The 23248-nt window shown below is 49.7% G+C and overlaps 2 protein-coding genes across 7 annotated transcripts; one reads left to right on the top strand and one right to left on the bottom strand.

Annotated features, from left to right (window-relative positions):
• The first annotated feature begins 47 nt into the window (after positions 1 to 47).
• LOC120708716 (nuclear pore complex protein NUP62-like) lies at positions 48 to 5510 on the top strand. Of its 2 annotated transcripts, XM_039994109.1 has the most exons (10): positions 132 to 1320; positions 1408 to 1662; positions 1932 to 2019; positions 2106 to 2190; positions 2379 to 2501; positions 2937 to 3014; positions 3857 to 3960; positions 4339 to 4426; positions 4505 to 4603; positions 5197 to 5465. In XM_039994109.1, the coding sequence occupies exons 1-10, from the start codon at positions 177 to 179 to the stop codon at positions 5287 to 5289; spliced, it is 2157 nt and encodes a 718-aa protein (XP_039850043.1). In that variant the 5' UTR covers positions 132 to 176; the 3' UTR covers positions 5290 to 5465. The 2 variants fall into 2 exon arrangements, with proteins under 2 accessions (XP_039850042.1, XP_039850043.1); XM_039994108.1 differs by having other exon boundaries at positions 48 to 1662; positions 5197 to 5510.
• Positions 5511 to 7283: 1773 nt separating this feature from the next.
• Positions 7284 to 13637, bottom strand: LOC120708715 (auxin transporter-like protein 1). Of its 5 annotated transcripts, none has more exons than XM_039994107.1 (8): positions 13289 to 13637; positions 12757 to 12984; positions 12454 to 12639; positions 11866 to 11978; positions 11590 to 11773; positions 11343 to 11440; positions 9085 to 9550; positions 7284 to 8143 (listed from the first exon to the last, which is right to left on the bottom strand). In XM_039994107.1, the coding sequence occupies exons 2-8, from the start codon at positions 12946 to 12948 to the stop codon at positions 7919 to 7921; spliced, it is 1464 nt and encodes a 487-aa protein (XP_039850041.1). In that variant the 5' UTR covers positions 12949 to 12984; positions 13289 to 13637; the 3' UTR covers positions 7284 to 7918. The 5 variants fall into 5 exon arrangements, with proteins under 5 accessions (XP_039850041.1, XP_039850038.1, XP_039850039.1 ...); XM_039994104.1 differs by having other exon boundaries at positions 13085 to 13636; XM_039994105.1 differs by having other exon boundaries at positions 12757 to 13018; positions 13173 to 13636.
• Between the last annotated feature and the right edge of the window lie 9611 nt (positions 13638 to 23248).

The raw sequence follows: 23248 nt of genomic DNA, 5'->3' as shown, positions 1-23248 counted from the left end.
CCCCCAAATCCCTCCTTCCCACAATCCCACTCGTAACCCTATTTCAAAATATGCCACAAAAGGCAACCAAGCCGAGCGCGGAAGCGCCCCAAGCCCCCCGCCCCAAAAGCCGCTCGGCCGTGGAGCCAGCGGCAAAACCACGCTAAAATCTCGCCCAAATCACCGCCGCCCCAGCCATGGCGACCTCCTTCGGTTTCGGCGGCTCCGCGGCCGCGGGCTCCACCGCCTCCTCCCCCTACTCCTTCTCCTCCACCCCATCCGCCTTCTCCTTCTCCCAGCCGGCGGCGGCCTCCTCCCCCGCCCCCTCCTTCGGTTCATCTCTCTTCTCCTCATCCTCCGCCGCCGCTTCCTCCGCCCCCACTTTCGGCTCCTCCCTGTTCGGGGCCTCGTCCGCCGCCGCGCCCGCCTCCACTGCAGCATCCTCCCCTTTCGGCTTCGGATCCACCGGATTCTCGTTCGGGCAATCCACCGCAGCCGCCTCATCGGCCGCGCCCGCCCCATCCCTTTTCGGGGCAACGGCCGCCGCATCCCCCGCCGGAACAATCCCTAGCATATTCGGCGCTGCCTCTGCCCCCGCAAGCAGCCCGGGCCTCTTCGGCGCGTCCGCCGCCGGCTCTGCGACGACTACCCCTGGCCTGTTCGGCGCTACCACCTCCGCGGCAACCACTCCGGGCCTATTCGGGGCCACCTCCGCCGCGGCGACCACACCGAGCTTATTCGGGGCCACTTCCGCCGCTGCGACGACACCTAGTCTGTTCGGCGCCGCCTCCTCCGCTGCGGTTACGCCAAGCCTCTTTTCTGGAGCCTCCACGGGCTTCAGCTTTGGCTCGTCGGCGTCCGGCTCCACCACTACCACGGCCGCCGCATCGACCCCATCATTCGGCTTCTCGTTCAGCTCGGCGGCCGCCGCGTCGAGCACTGCTTCCACCCCGGCATCATCACCGGCTTTAGGGTTTGGAGGCGCCACTGGCTCGTCGCTGTTCGGATCTACCACCTCTGCGCCACTCTTCAGCAGCAGCAGCAGCACCCCCTCTTCTCCAGCACCTGCTGCAACCACGACACCATCCTTTGGCTTCTCTGCCTCGCCAGCAACAGCATCCGCCCCGTCCTTTGGCTTTACGCCGTCAACAGCAAGCTCGACGACGGGGAACACGGCTGCTTCCTTGTTCTCTTCTGCTTCCTCGGCCCCTGCCTTTGCTTTCGCTAAGAGCACATCCGCCACGCCTACCACTCCAGTGTCCTCGCCCGCCACCAGCCTCTCCTTGGCCGCTTCGCAGGCTTCACCTGCACCCTCGCTGTTCTCTAATACCAGTGCAGCAGGTAGTTCATCTGCCACTACGTCTGGCTTCTCCTTTGGTTCATCTTCGGCAGCTTCTACACCAACTATAGCTTCTGTCTCTGCAACAGGTGCATCCACTGCACCATCAGCTACTTCAGCTTCTGCAACATCGGGATCATTGTTCCCTGCTGCTTCCACTAGTGGTTTCAGTTTTTCAGTAGCACCATCATCGTCATCAGCAGCGGCAGCAACAGCCACTACCACCACTGTCACAAGTGCATCTACATCTACATCTGCAGGCATGACTTCTACAACAGGGTTTCCTAGTTTTAATCTTCAAACAACCACACCAGCTTCGACCTCATCTCCGACACTGTCGCTTGGTGAGCTTCCATGGATCTTCATCATTTGCAATTGTCCTTCAACCGTAGTTCAATGTCATTGTTAGCCATGCCTACATGCCTGGTTTGGACCAATTATCGTGCCTCTGTATTTGGTTTAAAACATTTAAGCGTCACCCACACAAAGTTATATCATCCGGTTTTTACAGCATAACATCTCAAATGAATCTACATTATTGTTTCAAGACCTGATATTTATCACTACCTGCACTATACTGAGCCCTATGTTTGTATGCTTGCCTGTACTATAGGTGTTTCTACTACAACTGCTAGCACATCAGCCACCACCACCAGCACAAGCCTGGCAACATCCTCAGCTGTTCAAGCTAGCAGCACAGGGTTGTAGAAGTTCTCTTGTTGTATTTCTACTATTAGTTCTGGATTCTGGACTGACATTTTCATTTTCTTTCTGCTTTCTTCTGCAGTCCTGCTACTACTACAGCTATCACTCCAGCAGCTTCCCAAGCACCTAAGCTTCCATCAGAAATCGTTGGGAAAAGTGTTGAGGAGGTACTGCACTTATCTGTTATTCTGTTTAAACTACAGTTAGTTGATTTTCACTGTGACTCTTTCTTCTCTGTCAGCAATGTGTTGGAGGCTAGAGCAATATCTCTGCTGCCTGAACATCTGATTTTTCTAATTGAGAAGCTTGACTATTTTCACTTTCTAAGATAAACTCATAATTCTGTACGCTGTAGATTATTAAGGACTGGAACAATGAGCTTCAAGACCGTACTGCGAAGTTCAGGAAACATGCAACTGCAATAGCTGAATGGGACAAGAGAATTCTGCAAAATAGAAATGTTCTTATCAAGCTTGAGGTTTGCCTTTTCATCTACTATTACTTTTTTTGAGCAACATGTCTAACTGTATTTACTAAGGGGCTCAAACTATCTGGCAAATTCTCATTCAAGCTCTTGCACTTAGGAGATCAGCTTAAGGCTATACATATGCTTGTGCTTATTTTAGATTGTTATTGACTGCCATTTGTAAAATAGCGTTTGACATAAATGATATTGATAGTGTATGCTTTGTTATAAGTAGATGGTAGCAGGCTAAGTAAGCTTAGTTGAATCTAATTCTGCAAATATTGGTAGTGCGAAGACCTGAAATAGGAAAATTGATGGTTTCTCAAGGAATTCTAATTATCTCGGTGAAAAGTTTTGATTCAGATTACTCTATACCTTTTTGAAGATGTTTACGCAAGATTTTACTGTGATAATATTGTAAATTGAGTATGTACCTCTTTTTTGCAGGCTGAGGTGGCTAAAGTTGTTGAAACACAAACAAGCTTAGAACGCCAACTTGAGTTAATAGAAACTCATCAGCGAGAGGTTTGTGTTTCTTCTAAGTTTCTTTTTTGTTTCCATTGCTTGCATTAACTATACTTCATCCTTTGTAATATGCTCCTGTTTGCTCGCTTATTCCTGTAATTGGTCATCTCGTGGCATTACATTATTTTATGTCAATACAGATGCTGAAGATTTCACCTCTTTGAATTATGGCTCCCTCGTAACCTGCACATAAGTAGTTTTACTTACCTACCATGGATTTGGTTTTGTTTTGTCTTAGTCAGTCAACCAACCCTTTGACGATGATGAGAAGTTCAACATTGTGAACAGAATGATCTTCCAAATGCAGGGTTCCTTGGCATATGTAATAACAGTAATAAATAATACCTGTTCCAGGCTTGAGTCTTGGCATATGCTGAAGTTGAATTAGTAGTAAGGGTAACAAATGGTCAAAGAAACAGTGTTGGAAATTTGAAAGTTTCTTTTGCCTAGAATTAAAAAGAAATCCCGTAGTTCACAATGGTGGCAATTTGATAGGCCTACAGTCCTACACTTGTACATGCTCCGTATAGTGATTGTTTGATGCCTGCTTAAAGTACTGGTGACTTTCAATGGGTTAATAGTCCTTGAACTCAAATGTAGCAGTTTAACTATAATATCCATAAGCATTCTTGTGCGGAAGTTTTTTCCCCCCCTTCTTTTGTTCCCCCTTTTTTGTTGTTTATTGTGAACCTTGTACATGATACTGATTTTTCTTTAGACTAGAGACTGCTATGAGATAGAGGTCAGATTTCAAGTTCTGCAATACCACTGGCAGTTTTTCTTGCTTAGTTGTTGCAATTTATTGAAAAATATCTTATCAGTTCCTCTGTAAATAATTGCAGGTAGACAACGCTCTCCAGGGTATGGAGGAGGAAGCTGAACGCATATTCCAGGATGAACGTGCATTACTTCGTGGAGATGAGGCTGCTTCAGCAAGAGATACAATGTTAGTTCAAGAAACTTGGCTCACTGTTTCTGTCTGGGTTTTAGTTTTACTCCAAATCTAGGGTAAATGTATAAAGAAATACATTTCTAATCATTTTGGAAGAAAACATTAGTATGGTTTCTCAAAATGACATCTGAATTGAATGTTATTTTTTTAAGGAATTAAGTTGAATATTATACATATAGATAGCAATCACATGTTTATTTTTTATGGTCTGTTTGCAATGGTGTTATGTCTACAAAAGTTAGCAGAACTTGTCCTGGTCCATTAAATTACTCTATACTGTTTATTCATGTTTGTGATAGAAAATGCCACGGTTCCTCTTTCATATATACTTTGTTTTGTGTCTCCCAATTAAATTTGTTTTGCAATGCTAAGGTATGAGCAAGCAGAAGTTGTGGAGCATGAATTGCAACATATGACAGAACAAGTAAAATCCATCATTCAGACTATGAATGCTACTCAGGTTAGTCGAGAATCAAGATGTACTAATTGACTCCCTATTCAGTCTCAAGCAATCTCTTACTTCCCTTGTCTGATTCAGGGTGGTGAACTTCAGGCCTCTGATAGTATGACACCATTTGATGTTGCCGTCCGGATACTGGATAATCAACTGCGGTCTCTGATGTGGATTGATGAGAAGGTCAGGATATCTAACTTCTTATGATCATTTTTTTTAATTTCTTTCAGTTTGACATGTTGTAACCCCACACTTGTGTTCTGTAAAAACGTTCCGTTACACAAATGTTTGTTACATTATGGGCCAAAAATATTTTAGCATGTTCCCTGATGAGTCTAGAAGGCTGTACCTCTGCCATTTGCACAGCTGTTTTATTTAGTGTCTCCTATTCATTGTCTATGGCATCCCTACAAATTGTAAGTTTTCAAGGGTAAATATCTTAGTAATGATGTTGACATGATGCAGAACGGTGTTGTCTGGTTCTGTGCTACAATTCTGTAGAATCTGCCTTTGAACAAAGCTTATCCCCTAATTTAATATACTGTTCAGTTGAATCCTACCATCTCACTATATAGACTTTCATACATAGTTCTGTGAAACCTTGCCTTTGATCAAAACTGGAGCAATTTGATTTACATCATCTTTTTCATTGCAAGATGTTTGATGTATTGGCAATTTCACGCCGATTATGTTTCTGATAGTTATTAATGGACTCGGCTGACTGATATGTTTGGCTCGAAACCATTATTGATACTTTTTTCTTCCATTTTTCCTAGGTTAACGAGTTCTCTGGCAGAATACAGAGGCTGCCTAACAACAGTGCTTCAACTGAACGTGACTCCGGGATTCCCAGGTTTTGGTTAAGCTGATCTGGGCTAGTAAGCATGCTGTGCTTGGTTGCTTCACTTACCCACAGCAAATGTTACGCGTTATTTTCTCCCCGTTAAAGTACTTTGGTGCCACATACCTCTAGATGGTTGACTCTTTGATTGATACTATTCAATGTCACTGAGATTGCTGGCTATCAACCCTCTGCTTTGCGTCAGTTACCTGTGTTTTCAATTCATATAAAAAAAATTCTTTACAGTAACTTCAGTTGTTTGGTATCTAGAATCATGGCAACAAACATCGTCGGTAAATAGCATCTGACATGTGAAGGCTCTAACAGTATAACAGCAAACATCATGCAGCTAGAGTAGTGTAGAACCATTCACCTGTTATTTGTACCAGTCACTCTGCATGAAGCCCAATAAAATGCAGCCTGTCTGAAGCTACCGACTAATGGGCTTTTTAGGTCTGTTTTGCTTCGAATAGACCCATAAAAATTTCAAGCTTTTCTGCATCGCGTGATGCGGCCCAAAAGCACACTTAGCCTCCTGGAAAGATGCTATAATGGCATATAGCTATCTCAATTCACTTCCCCTTTGTGTTTTGCGAAAAGCGATTGCCCAATTTGCTTTTCTGTTCCATGTTAAGCTTACCTACCTTGCTATTCCTTAGCGTGGTCTTGGGTCTCTTCTGTACAACCAAGATAAGCTACTTGATAGGAAAAGCTACCGGCTTCCTTCACCTGAAATGAAATGAGAGGCTTTGCAGAAACAGTCGGACAACCAACGGCACACCAGTGTGTTTCTAGCACGCCACACTCACTCCTTGTTTAGGTCAATACCCGTCATCGACAAATCCGTTGCAAACGGCAAGCACTACGTACAGCTCATTAATCATCAAGGGATTCCTTTCAACGGCAAGTGTGAGCTGCATGGGAACTGTGAGTCTCGAGTGGAGAAGTTATTAAACCAAACCATGTGCTGAAAACCCCCGAGCTCGGAATCAGATCGAACAAAACCGTCACCAACGGCTACTTGCAGCTAGATTAAACCATCTCCGAGCTAGTCGACGGCACATGGCCGCTCTGCGCCACCACCGCCACTGTCCCTTAAGCTAGATTACCTCTCCATGATAGTCTTGAGGACTTGGGGAGGAACACAGATACAGAGATGCAGCAAAGCCAGAGGAAATCCGGAGAGAAACCGGTGGTCAAGGAGGCACATGCCCGCTCCATGTGAGGCTGATGCCCGAGGGACGATCGGGGAATCCAGTTGCAAGAGAGCTCGGCTCGCACCCCTCGCATCACATGGGCGAATTAAAGCGCAATCTTGGCAACCAAGGTCCGTGCTGATGCTGCGACCCGGAAGCCGATCAATAATTCAGTACGATGTAGTATTGTACGCCGTACGCCAGTGGTGGCAGCGGCAGCAGGGTCCAAGTCCAAACTCAACCCACGAAATCGAGGCTTGCTTGCCCACCGGCTGGCTGGCTGGCTGTACGAGCAGCAGGGCATGACTAGACTCGGCTGTCGCTGCTGCTAACTAGGCTCAAAAAATTCATCTCGCAACGTACATTCAAACACATTTAGTGTTCCATGCATGCATTATTTGCTATATTTAATATTTCGATGTGACGGAAAGTTTGGAGAAACTAAACACAGCGCTGATGGAGTGACCCGTTGACGCGGTGTCACCATGCGCAAAGCCAGGGCCTTTTGGAGGCCATCTCAGTTGAGCCTCGCAAAGGCGGCCGCCCCGGGTGCGCGCGTAATTATGGTCCGCGCCGACCCACGCCTCGCCCGCAACATCCATGGATATCCATTATCTGGAGCACACGCATCTCTCTCTTCCTTCCCCCGTGTGGTGGATCGCTTTGGGTCCTTTCAAAGAAGCCCATAAAAACCAATCTAGAAAACTTTAGCCGCTCGGCAAAAGCGGCACGATCGGAGCGAAAGGGCGCGCCCGTCGCAGCGAGCAAGGATCACCCGCTCACAGCAGTTACAAGACTGCAAGGCCAGGAGGAGGAGGAGGTCCAATAAACAAAGGCCACTGTGTTTTGCCTTTAGCTAGCACGAGGAATCGTCCAGTCCATTACAATTACCCACACGCTACACAAGATGGACCAAGCTCCATGAATCAAGGGAGTAGTAGAAAAAAGAAGGGAAAAAAACCTAAAGAACCCTATAGGATAAGTATGTCATATCATATGGATTGTGGAATCGTCACCCTCACTCACATCGGCCGAGAGCGAGAGCGAGAGAAAGAGGGAGTGAGCCTTATAACCCATGACCATCACTCACACTTATACTTGTGGCAAGCCAAACAAAACACAAGGAACACCAATGGCGACGGACCGATCGGGCGCGGGGCGAGGGGAAAGCGACGCGGCAGCGGCACGGCCTCGGGGCGAGGAGATCTTGTGTTCTTCTTGTTACGCCCAGGAACGGGACCCGAGCCGCCGCCGTGCGAGAAACCTCTGCTGCCGATCGGGCTCTGCTACGGTGTGAAGCGGCACCCTAGGGGAGAGGAGGCTTGTATATTACAAGGCGACCAAAACCTAGCAATTAACACTGGCTGCTGCAAAGCGACGCCAACGAGCCGGCCGGGAGAGCGGGGGCTTCCTTGCGATGCCTCTGGCTACCGCCGCCGCCGCCATCGTACGCGCGCCCCCCTAGTGGTGCGGCAACGGCGCCGGCGCGGCGGGGACGGGCGGCTTGGGGCACTGGTAGCACTTGGCGAAGAGCCCGAACGTGTCGATCTGCCTGATGAAGTTCACCATGCTGGCCCAGCCGCCGAGCCCGAAGCCGACCACCAGCACCCACACCACGATGAACACGTTCACCACGAACATCCCCGCCCAGCTCGGCAGGAAGAACGGTGGCTTCTCCGCAGCATTCTGTTGCATTTTTTTCATGAGAAAAAAAAACGTCAGAAAGCATTGAAAAGCTAGCAGAATACACAATACTAGTACTAGTACACAATACTAGTACTAGTACACAGCTGTGCAGCTCCTTTCGGAAATAAAGCTGGGGAAAAGGAAGGCCGGGAAAGGAGCCCTCCAGCCGCACACCCAAATCCCCATCGCCATCCCACATCTATCGCTCCAGCAGTGCCTCCATCCCCGCGAGCGCGCGCGTCCAGAACGCGCCACCGCCGCGACGTCGACCACCGGCGAGACCGGCGCGCGGCGCGCCAGGGTCTCCCCCGGCAGCATGCCGCCGGACATCAGCACCGCATCGGCGCAACGTCAGACATGCCGACGGTCGCTTTCCACTGACCCATCGCCGCCGCCCCATACCATACCCGCGGCGCAAGTCGTGGCCTGGCACGACGAAGCCACCGGCAGGCCGATCGATCGATCTGCCATGGCCGGCGGCGCTGCCAAGGCGACGGGCAGACACGCGGATCCGGGACGCGGGGGCGATCCTGATCACCCGATCCGTCGGCGTCCATATCGTTGTCGGGCGCCGCGGGGCGGGGCCGGCTTCGAATTAATGTAGCTGGTGGCGGGATTCAATGGTTGGGGATTTGCCCATGTAGCCGGCGGGGCCCGGTGCTCTGTGCATCCAACACGAACTGGGAACCTGCTGCCTGTGCACGGATCTCCACTGTCTATTCCATGGCCTGTGCCGCGTGTGGCTCCCAATCCCGGCACTGTTCGTGACAGGGCCACGGCTGCTGCGGGCGCTATTGCACGGCTGCTGTTCGGACATCAGAGCCATTTTTCTGGTACTCCAAGCACGGGCACCAAGAACATGCCATGATCGGCCATGGATGGATGGAAGAATTGGGGGCGGGGGATCGGAGTCGGAGGAGCAAGTGGTCTGGGGCGCTTACCATGCGCGCGGAGGCCGTGCGGTAGGTGAGGATGTGGGCGAGCGCGGGGATGATGTAGACGGTGAAGCTGACGAGGAGGGCGCCGACGGCGGAGTTGATGGGGCCGAAGAAGGGGAAGATGATGGCGAGGAACCAGATGGGCACCACGATGGGGAGCCGCGCCAGCGCGCGCTTGAAGATGCTCTTGGCGTCGTGCATCCCGATCATCTTCTCCCACACGAAGTAGAGCGGCGTGCACGCGAACCCGAACGTGATGAACTGGTGGATCAGCATCAGGATCACCGCCGCGTCGCGCCACCCGTTCTTGGGCAGCAGCGAGAAGGCGTTCGAGTGGCTCAGGAGCTCGTCGCCGAACGCCCAGTACATGGCCGACGCCGACGGCAGCGTCAGCGTGAACACATACAGCGTCGCCAGCAGGTAGATGTACTTGAACTTGGCAGGCTTCCACATCGCGTGCATGATCTCGCTGCACCCAAAACCAACAATTACTTTCTGTTGTTGTTGTTATTATAGTTTTCGTTTTCATTTCATTTCATCATCTTGCAAAAAGTTCACAAATAAACTATAAACTACATATATAGAGAGAGAAAAAATATTAAGGAAATTAACGGACTAAACGGCCTCGCACATGCGAGTCAATGATGCCGAGACTTTAGTTGATCAAATGATACGCGACGACGGCAAAAGGAAATCATGCTAGTGCTTCTCCAAGTCACGCACCGGCACGGCAGGATACTTGCCTGCAAAGATCTCGGCGGCAGGAGGAATCTTGCAAGCTCTCGCCAACACATGCATGCCGCGCCTCCCCTCCCAGTCAAATGATGGAGGACCCGGCAAGTGCGGTCAAATAAGGCCGTTACCAGTAAACTAATCGCGGGCTGAACACTCAGCTCCAGCTTAGAAGATCTCGTGATGCACGCCACTAATAATCGTCAGATCACTCTTACAGTCTCCAGAGCAGTAAGTGCCTAACTGTCCGGACTCTGAAGAAATCGCTCGAATCCAGCAATGGCGAGGGGCACTGTCAATCAATCAAGGTGGACAGAGATACTCACCACCTTCTTCTTTTAGGATGCATTACCCAAAGTGGGCATGTGTCTCAATTGCTCCACTAGGCAAGGCTTTCCATTGCTAAGCTTAAATACCTAATGTCCCAGTCCATGGATGGTTGCAAGCTTATCATCATCATATTGCCCCCAGCATGAGGGCAACTAGATAGGAATGAATTGCATCTGCAACGCATGATGTGAACTCTGCACTAGCTGAATTCAGTGAAGCATGGTTTCTTTCTCCCCCATTTCCCTCCACTAGAACAAGCAGTCAAGCACCCACATGCCGGAGCTGGAGAGAGAAAATTCCCAGATCTCCGACCCAGCGGCTCCCACTAAAGACCAAGGCGTTTGAACACCGCACTAGAGCGCCGCTGCTGCTAATTATTCCTCGCATGGCCTCTAATCATGCCCCAGCCATCAATAACAATGATCCAGGCAATAAAATAGATCAAGAATAGGCATTGAGCAAGCAGTGGGAATAAAGGGATCATCCTCAAGCCGTCTATTCTAATGCAAAGTGGCTAACGCTGCATCTCTTTTCTCCCCCTCCCTCATAGGCTATATCTTGTACTGGTAGGGGACCTTTGGGAAATTGGGATGCATCCCTTCTCCCACACACAAATGCACATGACCACACCGAGCTTTAGGAGCCGGATCGCTGCAATTCATCACCTACGGCTGCAGCTAACGCAAGCAGCGGGTTCCCACCACGCACAAGCTAAGTGGCCCTGGCTGTTCATGGGGATCTGCTGCACGCCGTGGAGGTAGCTTTGCGAAGCTGAGCTAGCTGCAAAGCTACAGTCATGCATGTGTAGTTAGGATTAACTACAGTGTCGCGGTGTGGTACTGCAGCTGGGGTCTGGTATATGAGGTATCGCCCACCATGGATGGACGGAAGGGAGGGGACCAATAGAATGGAAACCGGAGGCAGGCTGGTTTCCAATCCGGACATGTCCTCCCCATCGGCAGGCAAAAGCTGCATCCGGTGAAAAGCTCACTTCACCTCTGCAAGCTCTGCTCCAGGGTAACTTAACAGCAGCGCACTTCCAAGTAATTAACAACTAAACAAAGAACTCAGTACTAATTAACTAGCATTCTGCTAAAGTGCAGAATTGGAGCATAGTAAGTTCGTGCTGCTAATTTGACTTGAATTCGTCCATTTCTGGATGGGAAGGAACTGAAGACTTGGCAGCCAGCAGGACTTACACTGTGACGGCGTGGCCGCCGAAGGTGTAGAGGATGTTGGTGGCGCCGGTGAAGTAGAGCACGAGCTTGGTCGGGCCGGTGTGCGAGACGCCCTCTACCTGCACGCGTCGGCGCCGACGGCGATGATCAATCATTGGTAGATAGCATTACCCCCAAACCGAAGGCAGGACCCAGCGTGGCTGTGGCTGTGCGTGTGTTGTTGGGATGGCGCTCCCCCCGGTGGATGGGATGGAGGTCGGGGGCTCACCTGGCCGTTGATGAGCGCGGCGATGGCGAGGTACCACGCGGTGTAGGTGGTCATGCCGAGCCCCAGGAAGGACCAGATCCGGTAGTTGTGGAAGGAGGGGATGAACACCGTGGTGGCGCAGCAGGCGCCGAAGATGTACGTCCATGTCCGCTTGTCCAGCCGGTCGTTGATGTAGTAGATGTTGCTGCACACAAAAAAGACCAACCAAACATCTCCCAGGCTTCAGCTCACCTGGCCCTCCTCACAAGCATTGTGCAGCAGCGGAATGGAACGCACCTGGCGCAGGCGATCAGCTGGATGACGGAACCGAAGAGCAGGAACGTGCAGTTGAAGGCCAGGCCGGCCGCCTTCCAGTACGGGCCCAGCAGCCCGTCCAGCACTTCGAACCACTGGTCAAGATCATCACACCACAAGATTATCGTTAGTTCGCTCACTACCACTGATACTAGTACTACTAAGTTTCTACTGCCATGTTTGTTTGTTTTTTTAATCCCAGATTGTTAGTTGCACGAACGGCTTTTGCGAGAGATAAGGATCATGGAACTCCCCAAATCCACTCCGGCATCCATGGCTCCCCGCTCGCTTTTGGTTTGACAAGCAAGCAGCACAACGGAGCATGCAGACGAGGGACCGGGGGATCCAATACCCTCCCCCGTTTTCGCAAAAGGCGGCATTTCTGCAGCCATGGCGGATCGATAACGACCAAACGCGACTAGAAAAAAGCAAAACTTTGGTAAGAAAAAAAAGGACGGACAAGACCGGATCAAAAGGATCGAAACTGTAGTCAGTTGCAGATGTTATGGCGGCGAGGAGAAACGGCGGCGGCGGAAGCGAAGCGAGGAGGCGGACGCGGAGGAGCCATACCTGGATGACGTGGTTCTTGAAGCTGACGCCCTCCTTCTCCTTGCGGGAGCGGTACTCAACGTAGAGGACACTGATGAGGTAGGCCGTCCAGCTGCCCAGGAAGCCGTAGAAGATCTGCAGCAGCACGCCGGACAGCATCCCCAGCTGCGAGAAGGAGTACGGCAGGGTCAGCAGCACCTGCGCCACCTGCAACACCACGAAAAACAATTCAGTGCCAGGCTGCCAGCCGCGGTGCTCTCTCTATCTCTGTGCTCAGCGAAGGGAGCATGGCGGAGGGAGACCACTCGATGGCGCTCCGCTCACCTGGTTGGAGGCGCAGCTGAACCACGCGTCCCAGACGGAGCCGCCGTGCCAGAGGAAGCTCTTCATGCTGAACTTGCCGCCGCCGTGCTGCTCGTCGCCGTCGCCCGCGCCGGCGATGCCCATGACGCCGACCTCCTCCTCCTTGCCGTTGCCGTCGGCCACGATGGCCTCCTCCAGCTGCTCGCGCGCCATCCTGAAGCGCCCGGCCTTCCCGTCTCCGGCCGCTGGCTGCGTCGTTGAGACAAGGCGACGTGATGAGTGGCTGCCGACCAGATCAAGATCCAAACAACACTACTATAAAACTTCAAAAAAAAAACACAGCCCGTACAGGAGCAGAACACAGAGGAAGAAACCCGCCGGCCGGGGCGCGAAGGAAGGAGCGAAAAGGCGGCAAGAACACCAACGCCAAGACCCACCTTTTGGCAGTGAGAAGATTTTGAGGATCGCGGGAGGCCGGAGGGCGAGGAGTGGCGTGCAGTAAATGCAGGGTGGGTTTCGAAAGCGAAGGGGAATGGAATGCGGCGGAATTTACTGTGCTATCGACGGCGAGGCTCTGTTCGCCTGCAAGACGGGGTCTAGCGGGGTGGCCGCGCCGCGCGGTTGGCAGGCGCCGAGCCGGCGTCGCGGAGAGGCTACGGCCGGGCCCTTCCCCGGCGCTGCTTCTTCCTCGACCCTGCTCTGCTCTGCTCTTCCTTTATGAGGAAGGGAGTAATGGCGAGGGGCTATAGGAGGGAGGGGGCACGCGCAGCAGGCGTGGGCTATCACTCGTAGGTGAGGGGGGACGGGGGGAGACCGGGAGAGAGGTGAGGTCTTGAGGAAGGGGGAGCCCCTCTTCGTGCGATTCGGTGAGAAGAGGAGGGAGATGGTGAGGGAGGAACGATCGATACCAATCGCGGCTTTATAACGCGGCGCGCAGCTTTGCAGACTGGCGAAGCCTTCTCTCCCCTCGGCCTTTTCGCATTTCGCTCCTCCGTTTTTGTTTGTTTTTTATTAGTTTCTCTCTCCTCCGTGGCACTTCCTCTTTTTACATACGTTATTAGTATTACGGTTTACAAGATAGAATTTCAATTACCCTTGTCTAAGAGAAATGTTATTATATGTTTATAGATTCTTTCGGAAGAAATCAATTGTGTACATTGTATTACAATATTAAAAAAATGTTTCCTCTGATATAGCAACAGCGAATCTGGCATTTGACTAGCAAAAATCAGTTGATTTCGGCTGATTTGTTAGTGTTCCGTGAAAGAGAATAAACCGACAAACCGAACAAAAATAAGAATCCACATTTAGAAATAAAGACGACTTTGGGGATGATAATCTTCCATGGATAATAAGTTGGTCATTTCATAAAAAAAAATGTACACTTTAAAATTATTATCCTTGATGAATAATTTTGTGTTGTGAACCTCACTAGGCTCTAGAAACAGTGATCACTTTATATTTACGGTGAGAGAGAGCATGTGCCATAGGAGTAGTACTCCCTCCTTCCCTGTTTATAAGACATACACGTATATCAAGATTCAAACCTTGTCATCTTTGATCAATAATTTGACTATTAAATTTTTATTTTTATAATGCAAATTTCATATGATTGGATTCATAATCAAATATATTTTACAATGATTATAAGTTTATAATCAAAAGTGATATAATATATGATAAATAAATGGTCAAAGTATTGTTTAGAAGACCGTGTCATGTTCCACCGTACCTTATAAACAGGGAAGGAGGGAGTATTACCATTTGCTGGGAATGCCGGAATGGCAAACTCGGAGAAAGCGTTTATGGCCAAGGGTTGATTGGACTGCAAAAAATTGACCGACGGATGCAACGCCAGGATGTCAGAGGGACTAGTATTACCTGCTGGATCCTCGCAAGTCTCCCCTTGTTCCTCATGTAAACACGGCTACTCAAACTCACACGGTCAGAGCCCGTTGCTGCTTTGTTTTTTCTTCTATCCAAGAGAAGAGAGAGAAAGAGCCAGAGGAGCAGCAGGGGAAAATGTGACCGGGAAAACGTTTGTGTACGGTGCTGAGCGACTTGGGCCCTGTTTGGATGAAAATAGCACAACTAGCACAAAAATTTTGATCAATAATTAGAGGTACTAAATAAAGGTAATTTACAAAACTAACTCCACAGCGCTGTACTACTTCGCGAGACGAACCTAATGAGGTTTTTGACCGCACGATTCGAGAATGGTTACTGTAGTATCACTATAGTCAATCATCGATTAATTACTATCATTAGATTCGTCGTGAAAAGTTACACCCATCCGTGAAAAGGTTTTGCAAATAAACTTCGTTTAGTACTCCATGCATTGAAGATTCTTTTTTCGAGAATTGTGTGCTAGTAGTACTAGAGCTAAACCAAACAGGGCCTTGCTGATGGCTGCTGCTACACTGAACCACGCCGTCTTTGGGTTGAATCCTGGGCCCAGCCATCGGCAGAGGATCATCTGCTATTGCGATCCTGCATGTAACTTGTGGCGTCCCGGACCGTACGATGGGCAGACGCCCAAACATTCTTCGGCTGGCAACCAGCAGCTTTATTTTTTTTCCCACCAAATTATCATCAGTCATCAATATTTTTTTCTCACGATAAATTAGCATCAGCCTCCTCCGTGACGTTCTTCCTATGATCGGTCCGACGGTGCATCATCTTGCCGGCCGCTGCTGCACATGCTGCAAGCGTGACGAGCCTATTGTTTGTCGTTTTTCAAACTTGCATTGCAAACACGATAGCACAAAATCATCTTTTTCCTCTTTTGAGAAAGAAATAATTATATCTGTTACGTGTAACGGCCAAGCCTCATGGATGACGAAGTTCTACTCTGGGTGGTCAAATAGTAAGCACATTTCCCCCATGAATTTTGCCATCCTAGTGTACTGTTCCGTCGGAAAAAAATGGTGAACGCAATCCCCCCCCCCCCCTCCCCCATGAATCTTGCTACCCTGGTGTAGTTTCTCGAAGAAAACAGCGGATCCAATTAATCAAGTCGGGCGTATCTTCGTGCAGAAACACACTAAGGGTGTCCCTAATGGTTGCGATTTGGCCGGCGTTTTGATTTTTCTAATCAGCAAACAGTGGCAGCACAGTGGTCGCTAGCGACGTACTCGTCGCTAGCTCGCACGCTCGCCGAGAGCTCGCTCTCACGCACGCTCTGCCCGTCCGTCTCAGTCTCCTGCTCAAATCGCCGGCCCGTCGCGAGTGGCCTAAGTTAGTCAGTGCTGGTCTACTGTTCAGAGTTATTGACGTATTTATTCGCAAGGCCTAATTCTGTTGCGCATCAATCATGTTTGTCACTGCTCAACAATCGAGTGATATCATCACATCGAGCAGTATAAATGCAGTGGCTTCCTGCCCTTCAGAAAAAAAAAGGCTGCTCCACAAAATTCCTCTCTGCCTTCAAGGCTTTGATTTTGCACAACCTGTCCAGCAAGGACCGGCATACATTCTGTGGAGGGTTAGTTTTACAAGAGGAGGAAAAAAATAAAGAAGTAGCAAACCAGGTGGTTCCAAATAGATGGTGTCATCAGCATATATTCAGCAAATCAGGTTACATATATATGCCCCTGGATATTTAAAGGAGAAGCGAAATATTGCTAGTTGTGTGAGCAGTTGCCAATTGAAAAGGAAAAGAGCATAAAGGGTTCAAAGTACTATACCGGATTAGTGATACGTCTACTATGTATTGTTGCTCGCAGAGGCTGCATGCGGGTATTCGGCAACATTTTCTCTCCCTTTGAAGTTTATAAGCCACGTTAACCATTGATTTTCCTCTTCTTACACTGTTCCTTTGCGATTAAAAATTTCGAACATGGAGTATACGCGTTCAGGTTCTGGTGAAGCCTGGAAACCAATTCCAACAGCATTCTCACACAAATTACCGGCACTCTTGCTTATACTAGTAGGGGTAGTGATGTAGTACTACACTAAGGGGTCTATTTGGATCCATAGATTTTGACCTAAAGTTTAATATCATCCCAACTAAAATTTAGTCAATTAGTTCATAGAACCCATCTAATCTTATTATTACTTATTGGAGACTCATTTTCAATCCTTCACGTGAAGCCACCTAGGATTCTAGGTGGACACTCTAAAAAAATAGAAAATTTCTAAAAAATTTCACAAAAATCAGAAACATTCGGGCATCAATACGACAACTCTAATTATAATAGCCATTGGATATGTTATCTTTTCTAATAAATTACCCACCCCTGTTATTATTAAAAAAATCTAAAGTAACCCCTATTCTTCGTGTAAATTACCCACCTGCCATTATAAAAATAATACAAATAACACTCTAAATTTGCATATAAATTATTTGACTGTGCCATTATTAAAAATTAAAGTAACCACTAAATCTGAATATAAATTATATAGGTATAATAAATATTAAAGTGCATCAATATAAAATTTTAAATTACTATTTCTATCATTATTAATACATTGTTATGTTATTCTTTATATTGTTTAGGTTATTATTTATATAGATACTACCAACGATATATGTTACCATATATTCATGTACTATGGGAGAGATGAGAATACCAATTCATAAATAAATGGTTTAGTTAAATATATGTATTTTAGACCATGTGTTAGAATATTTAATAGATGGGAGAGAGTGTGGGACAAATAATTATAATTTTTAGCTATAAGCCATATATTATATTAATTCTAATTAGTTCGTGCGGGAGCATGGGTTGACAGGCTAGTTCAGACTAATACTTAGTTTCACTCATTCATATGTTTGAAATGGTTTCCAACCTAATACTTAGTCCATGTATTGGTATTCAAACAGACATGGACTAAAATTTAGTTACCTGAAATTTAGTCACCTAAAGTTAGTTTTATCCGGACTAAGACTTTAGTTCTAGATGATCTAAACGGGCATAAGTATTTCATCTCACTTTCTTATTCATCAGCGGACATAAGCATTCCCGCGCATTCTACCGCATTATGTTAGCTCCATACAAAAGATTTCGATTTATCAAACCCTAGCTTAAACAAAAGATTAGCTGCAACAGCAGTACTATAGTATGTTACTAGTACCAGCAGCGTTTTAAAGTTGGGCTGCTTTTAGAGCAAGTTTTATGGAACAGCCGGGGGTGCCGGCTGCGACCAAATGCCGCGCGTCAGCACTTCATAGTAAAACAATTTATTTTATCATTTTTTCTATTCATTCACTCCATCCAGCATTTAATGCTCTTCTTATCAGCCGAAGCCTAGAGCCAAAAGAATTTGTGGAGGTGCAGAACAGTGCAACAGCCTGCTTTTACCGCGTGCGCTCGGCTGGGAGCGGGCGTTTTCTCCTCGGGTGCAGCATTCAGCCGTGCGTTTCACATATCGCCCGCTCCCTTCTCTCTCTTTGGTTCTCTTTCCGTCAGCAAGGAATTTTGTGACCTGTACATGCATTCATTCCGCCAACGTGCCCCATAATACTTGCTCTTATCTGATCATGCAATACTTGCTCTTATCTGATCATGCGCGAGGGGATGGTTGCCCAAGTACAGTACGGCGCCGTTCCCCTGCAACTGCAATCAACCAGCTGCTCCGACCATCCCTCCTCCATAAACCGCAGCAGAAAGCGCGTCCTCGCATCCGCTCGCTTTCCCGTTCTTTCCGCTCGCAGCACAGCCGCTCGCCGTGATAATGCAAGCTCGGACTGCAGCCAGCGCCGGGCAAAGCGATCGGGCCTGAGGCGGTTGGTGGCTCCAAGTTAAGACGATCGATCGATCGAGTCGAGTGGATTTGAGCGTTGGATTCGATTCATTGGAAACCCCAAAAGGATCGTGAGGATTACAAACACGGCCGGGCAGATGAGCAGATTAGACGGATACCCGGCGGCAGCATGGTAATCATGATTCGATCGGTGGAGCGAAGAGGCTACGTCCTTGTTTACGGCGGCCGGCCGGCCGGAGAGAAAAGCTCCGGCGCGCGCTAATGGGCGGATTCATTAGCATTAGCCACGCTAATCATGAAGGGGGTGGTTAGCTCCAGAGGTCATCGAGTGCGGCCTCAAAGTTATTCTCCCGATCGCGCTAGCTCTCTTCGCGGGAGGGAGGGGAGATAAAGAAAACGCTTTGGTTTGTTTAGGCCGGCCGGCCGGCTAAGGGGGTGTTTAAAAACAGGGACTTCAAAAAAAATCCTAGTGACTTTTTAGTATTTAGAAGTATTAAATAAATATTAATTATAAAACTAACTGCAGAACCCTGGGGCTAAACTGCGAGACGAATCTAATGAGGTATCTTAATCTATGATTAGCGAATTGTTACTGTAGCATCACTGTAGCAAATTATGAATTAATTAGGCTCATTAGATTCGTCTCGCGAAAAAGCACTCAACTGTCAAAAAACATTTATAAACAGATTTTATTTAATACTATAAAATAGTAAGATTCTTTTTGATGTGATAGGGACTTCTGAAAAAAAATACTGGAGCCAAACAATGCCTAAATCCTTCTTTCTCGAGAAAGCAGGTTGGCCATGATCGCGCTGCAGTTTTGCTCGCGTACTTGAGCGGCTGGCGGGGGCCCATGCGGTTTCAGTATGCGTGGATGCTTCTCGGAGAATTTCTTTTCTGGGATCATGGCGATTATATAATCCCACGCTTTCTGGTCCTTCGACTTGGGATTATATTTTTGGGCGCAATAGTGTGCAATTATATATAGCTCTTGACAGGCATAAATTCTATTTGTATTCAAACAGAGTGCCAAAAAAAAGGATCCAAATAATTTGGGCAGTTGTTTTTACGTACAAATTTGAAGGATCAAACAGCAATGGAACGTCAAGTATTTATCCAAGTCCAAATAATGTTTTTTCCCATTCCTTTATTTTCGTCACGCCAAAGTTACAGATAGCTTATTAATCTACTGGCGCACGGAATTCTTCTATCATGCAACCTAGAGCGGCCATTGGTTTTTTCTAATACGTTATCCACATCAAAGCCTTTCTTCATATCCACCCCCCCCCCCCCCCCCCCCCCCCCAAATAAGCATCAGACGCAATACCTGGCCTAGAAGTGGAGACTGTAGACCCTAAATTGACCTTTCACACCCTATCAGCCTTTGTATCAAATCAAAGATTTTTCCAATGATACCAACTGACCAAAGTGGAGTAATATTCCCAGCATTCCCGTTCTGGGGTCGAGATCTCATTGACAGTAAATTGGCAATGTGGAATAACCTGGCTTCACGTCTTGCCAATATTGTGTTAAGCCAAGACAGAGACAAATTCAAATGAAGATTAGACCAGACAGGTGTATTTTCAGTTAAATCACATTATCTGGAATTAATCTATCAAAACACACCGAACAATAATAAAAAAAATCTGAAAATTTAGAGCTCCACTCAAGATTAAGATTTTCCTCTGGTATCTCAGGCGTGGAGTTATCCTTACCAAAGACAATTTAGCAAAACGAAACTGGCAATGCAATCAACAATGTTGCTTCCGTCATGAAAATGAAATGATACAACATCTATTTTTTGACTGCCGTTTTACGCGAATGGTATGGGCCTCGGTCTATGCGGCATGGGGTATACCCAAACCACGTAATATGGCTGTCGGTACCCTACAACTGGGGTACCCACTCCTACTGTGCCAAGACTCGCGTAGTTATCCGTAACTACGCCCTAAGGAGCTGAGCAGCCGGACTCCTGGGTTCCGACTCCATCTCACCGGACCAACGGTCCCGGACCCGCTTCCCGTTTGGGGACGGGTCCGGTGTCACCACGTGTCCCAGAGGTGGAAATGCTCAGCACCTGTGGCCGCGGACCCGGACCCCCGCAGGCGGGTCCGGGACCTCCACGTGCCATCCGGACTCCCGCAGGCAGGTCCGGGACCTCCACGTGCCTACCCGGACCCCCGTGAGCTCTCGGCTCAGCAAGCTGCTCGGGTGGGGTCCGGAGCCGCCACGTGTCACGCAGACGCGGGCGCGGGCGCCAGCCTTCCGCTGGAAGCTCCCTCACCCACCCGCATTAAGTGCGAGTGGTTGAGGCGGGATCTGCTGCCTCTGAGCACGGGGCAGCTTTTGTCAGTCCACACTGTGGATCGCCAGATACCGAGACAAGCATTAAAGACTCAGCGCTGCGCGCATGAGCGACGAGTCATGATGACCAGCTACTGACTGAAGCAACAGTGCACGCTGCTACAGTGGACTGAGTCAGTAGTTCGGCGCTTCATCGTGACCTCGACGCGCGACTGCAAAGGCTAGACTCTACTCTGACAGGACAACTCAAGACCATCCCTGGTCAGAAGCTACGCACAGAAGCCGACGACAAGATCTCCGGATCTGAGCCATTGAAGGCCAAAGTGTAGTTTATAATACATCGCCGGGTCCACATGTCGGGGCCCCGCTCAGTGTACGTGCTCCCCTTGGACATATAAAAGGGAGAGCACGCCCGCTAGAAAAAGGGGGTTCACACATCATCTCCACAATACAGACTCAAGCTCTCGCACCTCCTCACGCTTGTGGGAAGGCAATACAACACACAGTGGACGTAGGGTATTACGCTCCGGCGGCCCGAACCACTCTAAATCCTGCTGTGTTTCTTGTGTTCTGAAGGGAGATCGATCTAAGACTAGCTACCCCCTGAGTACACACCCTCTGGGCTAGGGCGGGTGCCTTCCGCCACCCGGCCGTGGTTTGCAGCACCACGACATTTGGCGCGCCAGGTAGGGGCGCTAGCTGGTCGCATTTCATCATCTTCTTCGTCCCCATGGTTCGCGTGGACGACGTGGAGATGACGGAGGGGGTGGCGTCCTCCACGCCACATGCCTCTCGCGTTCCTGCTCCAGGGGCAACTGTGCCTGTGGAGCAGCCACCGTTGGCGGCGGCGCGCGCCGCCCGCCGGCAAGAGTCAGGGCACCCGTCAAGGGCCCCCTCACAAGCTGCGAGCGGCGGAGCGACAAATCCCAGCTCACAGCATACCTCACTCATGAGAGGAAGCCCGCTCCGGCGGAAAGCCGACTCCGGTCGCACCAAGCCCGCTCCGGCGGACTGCCGACTCCGGTCGCACCAAGCCCGCTCCGGCGGACTGCCGACTCCGGTCGCACCAAGCCCGCTCCGGCGGAAAGCCGACTCCGGTCGCACCAAGCCGCTCCGGCGGAAAGCCGACTCCGGTCGCACCAAGCCCGCTCCGGCGGAAAGCCGGCTCTAGTGGCTCTCTCCGGCGGAAAGCCGACTCCGGTCGTACCCCCGACTCTACATCTCTGTAAGTCCTACTCTTAGAGGCCCAGCAGGGAATAAAATCTTTTCCTTTGTAACTATGTAGTACTTCCGTGTGGTCCAGTCCGGTGAGCCTCCCCCGTGGAGGGGTCCGGACCTCTGCGAACCAGGTTCAGGGAAGCGTATTCACCCTCCGGGGAGGTCCGGAGCCGTGTAGCCGCTTAGCCTGGTTCCGTACCCTAAGCCTGCATGCTCTACCTCCCTAGGGTGAGTACCGTAGTACCTAAGACTGGGGGCCCGGAGGTCCGGACAGCTCCGGCCTCATAAACCCGTGTTCTGGCTTACATCGCACATCTCATGTACATCTAGTTATAAAGGAAAAGTTTATTCTCAGTTCGCCTCTAAGGATGTTACATTCCAATTTCGATCTACGCATTCTGTTTGCGCTAACCCCCACGTGGCTTCTTACTCTTGTGCGGTGATTGTGGTCCGAATTGAGTTGGCTAGTTAGTGACTTAGCTCGAGACCCCTCATGGAAGAGAGGGGTTCGGACCCCTGGGAACCTGCAGGTTCAGGGAAGCGCACTCATTCTCCGGGGAGGTCCGGAGCCGTGTAGCTGCTTAGCCTGGTTCCGTACCCTAAGCCTGCACGCACCACCTCCTGTGAATGAGTGCCGTAGTACCTAGGACTGGGAACCTGGAGGTCCGGACTTTCTCTTAACCTAAAGGCCGGCCCCTTGAGCTTCGTTCACTGAACCTAGCTATCCATCTCAAAGGATTACAGCCAACAGGATTTGGGACCCGTGGGCACGCTACTAAGCATCTACCTTGAGTCATGTGCAGGTCCAAACGTGATGATGCAGCAGGTGACCCAAGGGATGGACGATGCAGGGCAAGACCCTTGCGGCGCGCACCGCTGGGTGCCAGAAGCAGCCAAGTTGCTCACAGTAGTGGCCCCACCTGCGGGTTCGTTGCCTCTCCCGAGGCGGGCCCGGGGGCCACTGTCGGTACCCTACAACTGGGGTACCCACTCCTACTGTGCCAAGACTCGCGTAGTTATCCGTAACTACGCCCTAAGGAGCTGAGCAGCCGGACTCCTGGGTTCCGACTCCATCTCACCGGACCAACGGTCCCGGACCCGCTTCCCGTTTTGGGACGGGTCCGGTGTCACCACGTGTCCCAGAGGTGGAAATGCTCAGCACCTGTGGCCGCGGACCCGGACCCCCGCAGGCGGGTCCGGGACCTCCACGTGCCATCCGGACTCCCGCAGGCAGGTCCGGGACCTCCACGTGCCTACCCGGACCCCCGTGAGCTCTCGGCTCAGC

Source organism: Panicum virgatum, chromosome 5K, assembly GCF_016808335.1.
Source record: "Panicum virgatum strain AP13 chromosome 5K, P.virgatum_v5, whole genome shotgun sequence".
NCBI classification, from domain to species: domain Eukaryota; kingdom Viridiplantae; phylum Streptophyta; class Magnoliopsida; order Poales; family Poaceae; genus Panicum; species Panicum virgatum.
The sequence above is the reverse complement of the archived record's forward strand: the minus strand, read 5'-3'. Positions and strand labels throughout refer to the sequence as shown.

Bases quoted from the DNA above. Each gene is read 5' to 3' on its own strand.
- LOC120708716 (XM_039994108.1), top strand. From the start codon at position 177: ATGGCGACCTCCTTCGGTTTCGGCGGCTCCGCGGCCGCGGGCTCCACC. The intron at 3,015-3,856 runs GTTTGTGTTTCT...AAATAATTGCAG, and splicing joins TAGAAACTCATCAGCGAGAG to GTAGACAACGCTCTCCAGGG. The intron at 3,961-4,338 runs GTTAGTTCAAGA...TGCAATGCTAAG, and splicing joins GCTTCAGCAAGAGATACAAT to GTATGAGCAAGCAGAAGTTG.
- LOC120708715 (XM_039994107.1), bottom strand. From the start codon at position 12,948: ATGGCGCGCGAGCAGCTGGAGGAGGCCATCGTGGCCGACGGCAACGGC. The intron at 11,774-11,865 runs GTGCGTTCCATT...TTTTGTGTGCAG, and splicing joins CAGCTGATCGCCTGCGCCAG to CAACATCTACTACATCAACG. The intron at 11,441-11,589 runs GTGAGCCCCCGA...CGACGCGTGCAG, and splicing joins CCGCGCTCATCAACGGCCAG to GTAGAGGGCGTCTCGCACAC.